The sequence below is a fragment of the Melozone crissalis genome, unplaced genomic scaffold (assembly GCF_028551555.1).
Source record: "Melozone crissalis strain CALT ecotype California unplaced genomic scaffold, PUWL_Pcris_2 ptg000018l_1, whole genome shotgun sequence".
Classification (NCBI taxonomy): Eukaryota; Metazoa; Chordata; class Aves; order Passeriformes; family Passerellidae; genus Melozone; species Melozone crissalis.
The window spans coordinates 10,359,540-10,372,126 of NW_026535796.1; the positions used below are offsets into that span (position 1 = coordinate 10,359,540).

Genomic DNA, 12,587 nt, shown 5'->3' on the forward strand with positions numbered 1-12,587 from the left:
GGATCAAACACACATGTGCACAGTCACAAACCAGCCCTATAAGCCCTGTCCCCAGAATGCCACACAAGTGTTACAAGAGTACATTAAGATCACATGCATTTCTCTAGGACAGGAGGGGTCACTGCAAGGAAGGCAGTAAGATAGTGGGACCCACTAAGTGACAATTAAGGGAACCCTACACCCTGAGCCTATAGTCCAGTTTTCTACACTTCCATGTCCATTTCTGACTAACCTATGTTGACTTTTAGACATTCTAGTCAATACAAACTGTGCATATCCTAGGAAATTAAATAGCCTATTTCTACTCAAAACAACTTGCAGCAGGAGAAAACAGGTAAGCACAATGACACTCTCATAGTCAGAAATGACAACAAGGAATTCCACATTCTAGAAATAGTCCACAAGTTCACACAAAAGACCTGGTGCAGTCAGATTTATTTTACCTTTTTATTTCTTCAGGGGCATTTTGTTGTAGTCATGTACAAACAGCCAGAAAAAAAGACACGCTAGCAAGGGCTGCTCAAGAATAAACATTCAGTCATTACAAGAAGGGAAGAGAAGAGTGCAAGTTGTGCTAATCAAAATCCCTCTGAGCCTAAAGGAAGGCAGCTGGCTTGTTACATCAAAGTCCAAACCAATCAGGGACGCCACCTCGTCTGGGGTCACCCTCCTCCTTCTGCTTCTCTTTCTCCATGTATTTATCCCTGAAGTCATCGAAAGAGCGAGTTTCTGTGTCTTGTTCTTTCTCTGGAAATAGGTTGGGAAACTGAAAGGTTTGTCCTTGGCCCTAAAGAGAAAACAAATGGTCAGAGAGACATTCCAGCCTTTCTGCAGTAGCTATGATCTTAGGGTGAAACACCACCCTGAATTTTCAGCTAGTGCAGAATTGTACCTTGTGACCTCCCAAAATCTCTTTCCACCCACGTCCCCAAGGTATGTGTACATCCCTCTCCTCAAAAGCTAACCTCTCCTCCTGTGTGCTACTTAAGATACTGACATCTTGGGTTTTTTTAACAGATGAATGATCAGGAGATGGCCATCTCTTCAAAGACTTTGAACCAACTCAGACATGTTGTGTGAGTCACACAGTAAAAGCAAGATGAGCAAAACAAGTGATTTTGTTAAAGTGCCACCACCAGGGAAATACACAGTGGAGCAGGCATTCATTATGTTAACACTCAGGATATGAGTAGTGGTTGTAGCTGTTTAGATCTCAGCTAAGGATAAGAGAGAGCACTCCTAGCAGCTGTTATTGGAGGGTGTAATGTGGGAATACAGAATAACAGATATCAGAGGTCTCTTATCAACAGACATAAAGACTATGGTGTAAAACAATTACAGTGGGAACAATCTGTCTAATATATCACTAATGAGATTAAAGTGATTACATCTGCATCAGTCATTCTGCCTAACAGACAAGTCATTTTAGTGAAACATCATCATCAGATCTATGTCTCCCACTTGGAAAATAAACAGTTGCTTGGTCTCTGGTTTTTATCTAACAGCAGGAAACCACTTTTCTGTGGAAATGTACTATCCCATTAACATTACCTACTTATTTTTAGTGGCGTTTTCTCTAAGCACAACTTCATTAAACTCAACAATATCAGCCCTTCCATTCTGTATGGGACTTTGCATAATAAAACTTTTAACTGGCCACCCATAACCCTAAAATTACTCTCCAAAACACTTAGAAACATTACAATACATTAACTTCTTTGGCAGCATTCTGCATACAGAAATCTCAAGAAAAGTATTTAACTGCTTCAGATGAAAACAGGTGGGTTTGGCTTTTTTTCAGATCAGCCAGTCTTTAAATTTATGTAGTAAATACATCCAAACAAGAGGCTCAGTTATGAAATGGTTCCATAAAGGACATGAAAGGAGCGTTCCCCAGCATACCTACTCTTCATTCTGGGATCAGAAATATGACATAAATAAATCCAACAGAACCATCACCACATCCCTGACCCAGCTGAATGTCTGCTATGTTTTATTTAATCATATACACTCGACCTGGCAAATCACAGGTGTGAAAAAATCTAAACCTCATATGCTTTGGAGAGAAAAAAGCATGTGTTATCCCAGATGAGATTACCCAGACTGGAATCTGCAAAATACGAACTCTACCCAGCAATGCTCCAGTTGTTTTTGTAGTGCATACTTCTTGGGGGTTTCCTAAGAGCCTGACCATACTACAAAAACAACAAGGGAGCTGCTGTGTACATTGCTTTTTCCTTGATTTTAGCCTGGATAAGCTCAACTGGAACATATCAAGGTTTTCCTTTCCACTGGTGTACACTCTTGGTGTTTCAGTTCTTTGGTACCTTTAAATTACCAACAAATATCCTCATAAAAGCTGTCCTTTGACAGCTAAAGCACAGTCCCATTTCATGGCACAGAAACTGGCCTTACCAGGGTCCTTGAGCAAGCCCAAAGCTGCAGCCTACTGAACTTCTTCCTGTACTAGGATCAGCAACAAGCACCCTTGAGGCCAAGCACTGCCCACGATTTTAGCACACTGAAACATTTGGAAAGGAATTTGCTAATATTACAAAAAATTGCTGTGTTTTAACTGTGCTGTGGGCTGGTCACTCAGCCCTGCAGGACCTACAGAACAGACAGGGCCCATACTACAGACCTGTCTGCCCTGGAGAGGAAGCCATTTTAGTTAAACAAGTCAGAAAACAACTCAGGCTGACATGGTAGGCACACCACCTCCACTGAAAATCTGAGAACTATTTATACTGGTAACAGTGTAGTAAGGGACTGTTCTTGTTATGCAGCTCTTTCCTTCTGGTATGCTTCCAGGACCAATGCATTTCCCTTATTGGAGAATGAAGGAAAGCTGTCCCTAAAGCATACTAACAACATCCACAGTAATTCACTAAGCATTGCAAAACTGTTATTATTTTAAAAAGAGGAAAGAAAACAAAAAAGATACACACAGAGGGCTGTAGCACAACCAGGAAAAAAAGACACACACAGAGGCTGTAGCAAAACCAGACAAACCTTTAAGCTGTTTATCAAAGTGCTCACAGTTCCCATTTCAAGGCCGGTGGAAGTCAAATATTGAGCTGAAAATGTCAATCTGTATCTGGAGTCTTTTAATAAATCAAAATCAGCACAGACTAGTTGGCTCTTTCCAGCTCTTGTTTTGTGAAGAAATTCTGATTTTGGCTGGCAGCCAAACACGATTTGAAACAGCCAAGACATTACACCCTGAGAACTGAAGGTTGATAAATCTTAAGTAACAATACTCTGCAGTAATACTGCACTGTAAGGCTCTGGAGTGATGAAAGCTGTATGAAAAATAGCTGTTGTGCATGCTCAGTAGCTAGTTTTCAGAAGAAGCCTGTATCTTGGGTATTTCAAAATTTCAAAAATACCAAAAGGCATCAACTTACATAAAGGATTGTGAGCCTGTCCAGGCATATTTACACTCAATGCATCTTCCACATAATGCCAGAGGCTACTGAGGTTCAAGCTCATATGCCACCTCCTTAAAAAAAAGCCTACCAAAGGGACAGAGGGATTGTCACTCCTTTACACAGTGTTGCTTTTCCTTAAACAACTTCTTTGCAAAAGCTTCTCCTTCTATACAGCAACCATCTGACAACCATATGATAAATGCATCCTCAATGAAATCCTCGCTGGAATAAAGCAAGCAATTGTTACCAAGTTCATCAGGGTTTATCTGCTTTACAAATTGCTAGAACATGGAGTGCTGGCATTTCCAACCGGAAAGGAAGATTCTGCCTTACTTGAAAATCTTGCATTTGTCCATAGTTTTACTTTTTGCAAGCTATTTATCCCTTTAATTGCTGAATTACTGAAATTATCATAAGCTGAAGTAACCTTTAAAAAGGCTAGAACTTGCTTCTGCTTTAGAACTTCTGCCAGCATAATTACCTTAGCTAGAAGCACAGAGAAAAGGGGAGAAGATAACACCACCTTTCTACTCAACACGGCTGTGCTAAAAGAAAATCCTGTGAAAAAGACAGACACTGGAAGAAAAGTAATTTTGCGTGGAACTGAGTGGTGCACTGACAGCAAAAGATCTTTTTCACCAATGTGAAGTGATCCCCTGATACTCTGGAATTCGTCAGGGTAAGCTCTACCACCATGTGTTCACATCGCTCTCAAGTGAAGCCTTACGATACTATTAAAAAAAGGAACAAAAAGCCCCAAACAAAGCAAGTCAGAGGTGGCACTGAACACATAAAAAGTAAGGCAACATGATGATTTTATACATTGTTGTTCTCAGTTCTGGGGTTTTCCCAGAGACCTTCCTTTTTCCTACAGATTCTGAGGCTATGCACAAGTGAAATGGGTGGTCTCACAAGTGAGAGTGTTCAGATAACAGAAACGGGACCCATTAAACTGCTACTCCTCTAATCCTCAATTCAGCATTACCCAAAAATAAAAGTGAATTATATACAAGGCCTAATGAGGATTCCTTTGCTAAATGCTAGTAACATCCTTCACAACAAAAGTGACCTAAGCATCAAACATGTATTTTCCCTTAGATTTCAATTTGTCCTAAGAAAGGGTGAAAACACACCTTGTTCTTGGAGTCTGTCTAAGGAGTTATCACAGCAGTGGTACATATTGCCTCCATTCATTTTAATGAGAGGTTAAGTGACCATAATTAAGCCTATGAAGTCAAGTGCTGGCCTTTCCACTGCCGAGCCTCACGTCAGAAAACGGCTGGAAGGATTACCCAGCACAAATTGACTTATACTTCTCTGACCTTTGAGTCCCCTGAAAAGTTTAGAAATGGAAGATCAGCACAGATATTACTGTGCAGCAATGATGCAGCAAACACTGATCATGTAAACAACTGTGAGACCTTCTGGTTATTTGGGTAATTGAAGCACTTACTACTGTCCTTCAGAATTAACAGAAAAGTGATGTTTATTGTATCATTAACTACAAAAATGTTGGACTCCCAAAAGCATGGGGTGCAGTCCAGCAGTAGCAGCAAATGCAGTTAAGTTTAATAATCCAGGGCATTTGAACAATTCTCCTACTACTGCAGTGGCAACATCTGATGCTAAAACGTATGGCAAAACAGCACAGAAAGCAACTTCCAAAATCCACTCAGGAGCAACACTGCATATGATCATCCAAGTTTCCTCTGAATTCAAAAGAAAACTGCTGTCACATCTGATGTGCAAATAGGCTAACTACTGTGAGTGTACAGGATACTCTAAACGGGGGTTGAGGAGAAAGTATTTGCAAAAACGTTCCCACCGGTGCCATCATTCACGCAGCTAAATAGGTGTTAGTCCTAACGCTGACAAGGTCAGCCTCCTTTTTACAGCCATCTCCACTCCATTTCTCAAAACAGGTTTAATTAAAAATAGGTCTGGATTCCAGAGGCTTGTCTACAGTTGTGCTCCCACGGGTACTAACACCTGTTAAGCTAAATCAGTGAGAACACTGAAGGAGGGGAAGGAGGGGATGTTGTTGTTTTTTTTTAATTTCCCTGATGTTAAGGCAACTGCAAAGTTTCCCACTGGCTTTCTTTTCTTCTTTTTTTTTTTTTTTTTAATTTTCATTATAGCTGTATTGGAGTAAGTAGAAAAGCTGCTGTATTACACATATTTTATCTAGTTTGCAAAGATATAAAACTTGGGTTTAATTTAGAGAATAGAACAGTGTAGAAAAGTAGCATTTGATAACACAGGGCCATAAGTCTCTAACTTAAACCTTTCTCACCACATTCCAAAAGGGGAAAAAAGGCAAGCAGGCTCTGGAATGGCAAGATATTGTTGATCCACAGCCTTCTATGATTTGAGGTATTTTTTTAGTGTGAAAATATTATGCTTGGACAGATCACTTATTTGTCCAGTTACCGCCTGAGAATAAAGTAAACAGCTCTGAATCTCCAAGAAATAGTATTTGGAAAAGAAAGGACAAGAATGCTTACATGTGGAACAGCTGGGGCACTAGTCTGACACCTAAGGGCATGTTGACTATGACTTCATACACCTTCCACCTTTGAGACACTTGCAGTAAGTCAAAGGATGTGTGTGTTGCACTGGGACACATAAGGAGATGGTTTATGAAGCAGAGAAACATAACTGCTCATGAGAATGAACTCAATTTCATTCAGGTAAACTGCACCACGGCTGCAAAGTCACACTGGAAAGAGCAATACTTCCACCTAGTGGGCAACAGAAAGATCAACCCAAGAGCTTCCAAAAACACATTTGTATTTTTCCAGTCATAAGCAGTTTTAACTTGAAACTGGATTAATGAGAGAAAACACAGCTGGTAAAAATGGTGGGAAAGCCCAGCTACTCTGAGTCATGGCAGATGCAAACTAATTCTCATGAAAATAAGGATTTTACAGTGGTTACCAAAGACTTTCCTAAATTAGGCAGATAGTAACAATGGACTGCATGGGGCCTGTAATGGCCTGATCACACCATGAATGAGAACGAAGGCAAACCCTTCAGATTCAGAAATGACACTGGGTTTCTGGCTTCACCCACTGTTTCAAGCTGGTGTGAACACAGAGCTGGGAGCTCATTGTCGGAGACATCAGAGCTAGTGATGAAAAGCAACAAACAAAAGTAAAAAGAGAAAGGGGGAAGAATAAAGAAACCTAAATGTTAATAAAATTAACAGACCACAACAACAATAGGAAATAAAACAGACCAAAGAGACCAGGAATGAGGTGAGGAAAAAACACAGACATCAAGCTTCACAGGCAAGAGTTTAGTGAACGGTCAGGATTCCCTCCCTTGACATGAAAAACACCACAAAAAGTGTCCCCTGTCCCTGTTCATGGAAGAGATGGAAAACATGACATTCCTTAAGAATTTATTATGGTAACTACAGTGTAAGGCAATAAGGGACTCTTGCTGCCCATGTACTCTGAGAGCCCAGCCACATTGCAAACAGGGCTCTGTGCATTGTTCAGAAGACAAAATGGGAGGCTGGAGAACAACCAAACTACTCCTGTGCACCTGCCTCCAATACAAGCTAGTTTAGGTAAATCTCCACACTTGGGCTGACCAACCCTTAAGGTTATGGCAATTATTCTAGGTTGAGAGGCTGAATGTGAAATAAACACACAAAGGCACTGCCTTAAACCTCTTAGCCCAACAGAGCAGCAGCATTCTGCTTCCCACTCCTTCCCCCAGAGTATCGATGGGTTGCACACCACCTCCTTCTCACCTCAGCAGACACAGGACACAAGACTGCATTACAGTGAAACAGAATTTGAACTACAGTTCACTAGAAACCCCTGTCTGCCTCAGTGTTGGGAAACAAGTTTCTAAAAGCAAGGAAGTCACTAGCAGGAGGCTGTGGCAATGGAAAGTGCCTGCAAGTACCTACTAAAAGGAACAACACTCAGGGAAAACAACTTGCGAGATACAACTTCATCAATTCAAGCATTCACTTCCTTATCATGCAGTTCTGCTCTCCAGAAAACAAAAACCTAGCACAATCCAGGAGGGAGAATCTGCTCACCAAAGCAAACTATTCCTTGAAAAAAGGAATGTGTGTTTTAGCCATAGTGATGTAAAACCCTCAGAGATGAGGTTGCCTTTAACTTCAGCAAAGTAAAGCAAAGTAACTCCTCATCTAAATATAACTGTTACTTTTTAGTAACATTGCACTTTACACTATTCTCCTAAATTAGGTAAGGGCTGTCTAAAAGAACACTCATCCTCACTTTTCCGTCTATTCCCCTTCCCAGAAGGGGCTTAGAAAAAAACTTCTAAGCATATTTAAATGTTGAAATATTAAAAACCAGATTTCCCATTGTTTGTGCCTCTTGAGTTCAACCCCAAGCCCATATGAAATCTTAGCCAGTCTTTAGGGTCAGAGAGTGCTTCTCCAACACTGAATCCTTGTTCCAAGACAGAGTTAATTTAACAGTGACGTTATGTTGCCAACTGCAATTTTGAGCTTATGGTTTTACAACCATAAATACCAACCCTTTAATGTCATTTTGGTATGTGAAGAGGTTTTCTGTCACTGGTTGCACTGCTTTTTTGCATAAAGACAGGTAAGCCTGACAGAAGTTTAAGCTATAAATTAGTCCTGTTATGAAAGAAATTTGCAAGAACATGAAGCTCCTTTTCCACTGGGCAACCAATGTATGTTTCAGAGTCCGGTTCAGCCACAAAGCAAGCTTGTTTAGACATGACTAAAGGCTCTCCAAGGAATAAGCCTTAGTCTTCTCTGAAATTCAAAGACCTTTAATAAGAAGTTCCCTACCCTCACAATATATTCTTTCACTTACTGGACATTTCAGCAATCAACCACACAAGTTGTGAACCTTCCAGAACACAGAGTACAGGGTCAGCATGAAACTCTCTGGCAAAGCAGAACCCTATGACATCAGTCCACAACCTACAGACAGACCTCAAACCAACATGGGACTTATTTTGTTTGAATTTGATCTTTTGAGCAAGTCATTTAAATCTCTTTACATTCTGGAAGGTGTTAAAAGAAACTTTCACTGTTAGAGGATTGGCAGAAATATTCAGCCAACCAGGACATCTCACTGGCCATTACTGTCAGCTAGCTGGTTAACAGTGCCCTCCTCTTTCCTCACAAGTATCCAAGTTAACTCAACTCACCAGCTGTACATAGGCGACCTTGTAATCTGGCTTCTTCACTCTCTGATTCCTGTGATTCCTCTTGTTGTTTGCACCTGCAGGAATGAAGAGAATCCCACCTTTTACTTCCCAGGACTTCTGAACTCTCCAAAGCAAGGCCAAGCTGAAGGAGGGACTTGGCTATCTCTGATTTATTGTTAGGAGGAAAACTCTTCCTTCACTACCAGCACAGTATCACAATTATTAAAGGGTACTGGAACTGGTGGACACTGCTCTCCTCATTTACAGGCAGGGAATGAGGGCAACACCAGCCTGCTGCCACTGTGCCTTCACACACGAAGTCTGCAAAGAAGCAAGGAGAAAAGTCTCCCAAGGAGGGGCCAGGGGTGATAAACTGCTCTCCCAACATCCACAGCTTCAGGAAGACAAGGAGAAAATTACCACTAAGTAGCCTTAAACTTGACAATTTTTTGTATTCAGCTGATGAGCTGGATCTATTGTTTATACACCAGGATATTATGTTCCACATCCAAACAAACTAAAGCACCTCAACCTCCTCCAACCATGCTGGACAACTCACCCCTTCATGTTAAGCAGACATTAAAACTCTCAGATTATTAGGAGTTCTAACCCTCTTTAATCCCTGACTATATACTATCACCTAAAATTAGCAGAGGGGGACAAAATGGTTATAAGGACAAGCATAGCTATTTTTCAGTGCTGTTTGGAACTACATGTGTTTGGTATTTATGACTTAATTCAATTCTGGTTTTCACACAAGCATATTACAGATTGTACTTCTAGGGTTTTTCCTTCCTTTGTAAGTTAAGAGTTTTACAACCTTATTTTGAAGCTTTTTCTTTTATCCTCCATTTTTCACTACTAAAGGTCTTTTTTTCCTATTCCTTTTAAAATCATCCTTTATCTTACCATCATAAACAGACAATTCCTTTCATAGAGTCATGAAAGATGAAAAACCCAGACCTCAAAGATGTCCTAAGCAATAAGTCACTCTCCACCCAATAATTACACTGCCTGGTAATCAAAAATGTAAATAAACATGAAAAAAAAAAAAGAAAAATATTTTTGACTGCATCCAAACTGCAGTCAGAGAAGCTCTGGGGAAGGAAGCATTCATATGTAAAGGTGACATTATCTAAATTGATCTTATTTCAATTGGAGATGAGTCCCTCTGCCTCCAAGTCAGAATGCAGCATAGGTTAAACTAGGAATGTTTTTTTCTTTTTTTCTTGGGTTGTTTTTTTGGTTGGGCTTTTGGTGGACATTTGAGTGTTTTTTGTTGTTGTTGCTGTTTCTAGGTGTTGGACAGGAGAGAAATACCACAAGTGGCAACATTCCAGTCTGTAGCAGAAATTTGGTAACAACAGGTGATAAAAACATTTAAGATGTTTTTCTGACATTATCTACTGGTTCAAGAGAGCATTTTTCTTTGCTCTACAAACTTTCCTTTTTGTTAGACCATAGCACCTCCTGTGTGTGCATGCAAGCTAATCTCAGCTCATTTTTTAAATGAAGGCTACAGCTGAATTTAAGTTTAATTACTACTTGCATTAAAACACATGAAGCAGTTCCTTCTGAAGGGAGACACCCACTGGTCTTCAAGGAGAAACAGTAGTAACTACAAAAGCACAAGCTACATAACTGTTAGGATGATCAGCCTTTTTAAATTCAGATTTTTCTTTTTAGAGTGAAACTTACATCATCATTTAATCACAGCATTCAAATATGAAGTGATGCATGTTTATTTGAAGGGATGAATAAGCAAGTATGCTACAAGACATCACCAGCTAAGCACCTGGAACCACTGCAACCAAAGTCTGCTGAAATCTAACAGATCTTTTGAAAGGTAAAAGTCTATTCTGGCTGCACAGGGATGCTGTATTCATCCCTCTGCATTACTCAACTGCACTTACCATACTGTATCCTGGTCCTCACAGCAGCTACTGGCACATTGTATATTCTTTCAAGGTAATTCCTGATATCCAATTTTGTCATTCTAGGCAATGAAAAAACATTTTGGGGAAAGAAAGTAAAAAAAGTGTAAATATTGAAACAAAATGAACTAGAGACTGGTTGATACTGAGGAATAAATATATCTTCTTGCTTTAACCAAGACAGATTTACGACATGAAAGTGTAAACTCAACCTAGACCACACACTGCTACAGCAATTTATGATCCATAAACTGTAACAACTGTCAAATATTTATCCTCTGTAGCCTCAACATTCAAAATGCCAGGTATATTCTGTGTTCAGCAGGCTTGCTCACTGCCCAACCTGAGACGGCTTTCTTTACTCTGAGTAGGAGCTGCTGATCTTACCAGAACCTGCCACAGTCTAATGGGCTCTAATGCGTGCCAGCAAACTGGTCGGGCTGAAAGAGTCCTGACAAATAACTGCATACCACCTTACAAGAGTCCTGACAAATAACTGGATACCACCTTGCTTACCCTGGATCAAATTCTAGGCACTTCCTTCTTCCCAAGCCCGTCCCTGGGAAGGCTGAGCCTCACTCACACTGGGGGAGAGGAGCCACGCAAAGCTCCTCATTAAATCAGTGCCCTCTGCAGGGTCTGCCCGCTGCAGGAGCCCCTTCCCTCCCTGCCGCGGCACTCGGCCCCCAGCGCTGAGCCCGCACTCACTCCATGGAGACGCGGAACTGCACGGTGTCCTCGGGCTGCGGCACGCCGGGCCGCACCGCCAGCATGAAGAAGTTGGGACGGAAGATCCGCAGCTGCGGGCCGCCCCTCTGGAACAGCGGGTACCTGCGGGAACACGCCGCCGCTCACTGACCGGCTTGCCCCCCACACCGTGCCCCGAATGAGCCCCCCCGGTCCCCATCCCGCCCCACCGCCGCCCGTCCCGTCCCGTCCCGTTCGCCCCGCTCGGCTCACACGGCCCTCCTGGCGCCCGCCGCCATGGCCGAGCCCCGCGCAAGCAGCCGAGCCAGAGCGGCTCCGGCGGGGCGGCGGCGCCCCCTGGTGGCGCGGAGGAGCGCGGCAGGGCCTCGGCCGGGCCGGGGGCGCGGGGCCCTGTGGAGGGGCCGCTGTGCCCGGCCCGGCCCTGCGCAGCCCGGAAGGTGAGGAGGGGTCTGAGGCATCTCTCTTAAGAGGAGAGACTGCGGGAGCTGGGGCTGTTTAGTCTGGAGAAGAGAAGACTCGGCGGGGATCTCATTATCGCGTACAAATATCTCAAAGGCGGGTGCCTGGAGGACGGTGCCAGGCTTTTCAGGGCTGCCCAGCGATAGCACAAGGAGCAATGGCCGTAAACTGAAACACGAGAAGTGCCACCTCAACGCGAGGAAGAATATCTTCACACTGAGAGTGGCAGAGCCCTGGAGCAGCTGGCCAGGGGAGAATGTAGGATCTCACTGCCTGGAGATACTGAAGCCCACCTGGACACATTCCTGTGCCACCTGCTCTGGGTGACACTGCCTTAGCAGGGGGGTTGGACTGAACAATCTCCAGAGGTCCCTTCCAACCCCAACAGTTCTGTGATTATGCGAAAATCTTGTCTCTCTGGGACTCTGCAGTGCTGTCTGCCTTTGCTGAGGTCCTGTCCTGGTTCTCCTCCTGTCCTCCACGCTGGTGAGACCCCAGCCCAACACACACAGGGCTGCTGGGTCCGGTCCAGAGGAGGCCACAGGGATGCTGGAAGGGCTGGGGCACCTCCCTTGTGAGGACAGGCAGACAGCTGGGGTTGTGCAGCCAGGAAAGGGAAAGGCTGCATGGAGAGCTGATTATGACCTTTCAGTATGTAAGGGGGCCTATAAGAAAGACAGGGACTTTTTACCAAGGTACCCCATGACAGGACAAGGGGCAACTTTTAAACTGAGAGAGAATAGGTTTAGATTACACGTTGGCATAAAATTCTTTACCGGGAAGGTGGTCAGGCACTGGAACAAGCTCTCCAGAGAAGCTGTGAATGCCCCATCCCTGGTAGTATTCAAGTCCAGGTTGGATGGGGCTAGGAGGAGCCTGG

The 12,587-nt window shown here is 43.0% G+C and overlaps 1 protein-coding gene across 2 annotated transcripts; it reads right to left on the minus strand.

Annotated features, from left to right (window-relative positions):
- Window positions 1-418: 418 nt before the first annotated feature.
- On the minus strand, window positions 419-11,562 carry MRPL23 (mitochondrial ribosomal protein L23). Of its 2 annotated transcripts, none has more exons than XM_054276272.1 (5): window positions 11,501-11,562; window positions 11,249-11,371; window positions 10,520-10,602; window positions 8,607-8,680; window positions 419-787 (listed from the first exon to the last, which is right to left on the minus strand). In XM_054276272.1, exons 1-5 carry the CDS (start codon window positions 11,524-11,526, stop codon window positions 623-625), a joined length of 471 nt encoding a protein of 156 aa, XP_054132247.1. In that variant the 5' UTR covers window positions 11,527-11,562; the 3' UTR covers window positions 419-622. The 2 variants fall into 2 exon arrangements, with proteins under 2 accessions (XP_054132247.1, XP_054132248.1); XM_054276273.1 differs by having other exon boundaries at window positions 11,458-11,531.
- Between the last annotated feature and the right edge of the window lie 1,025 nt (window positions 11,563-12,587).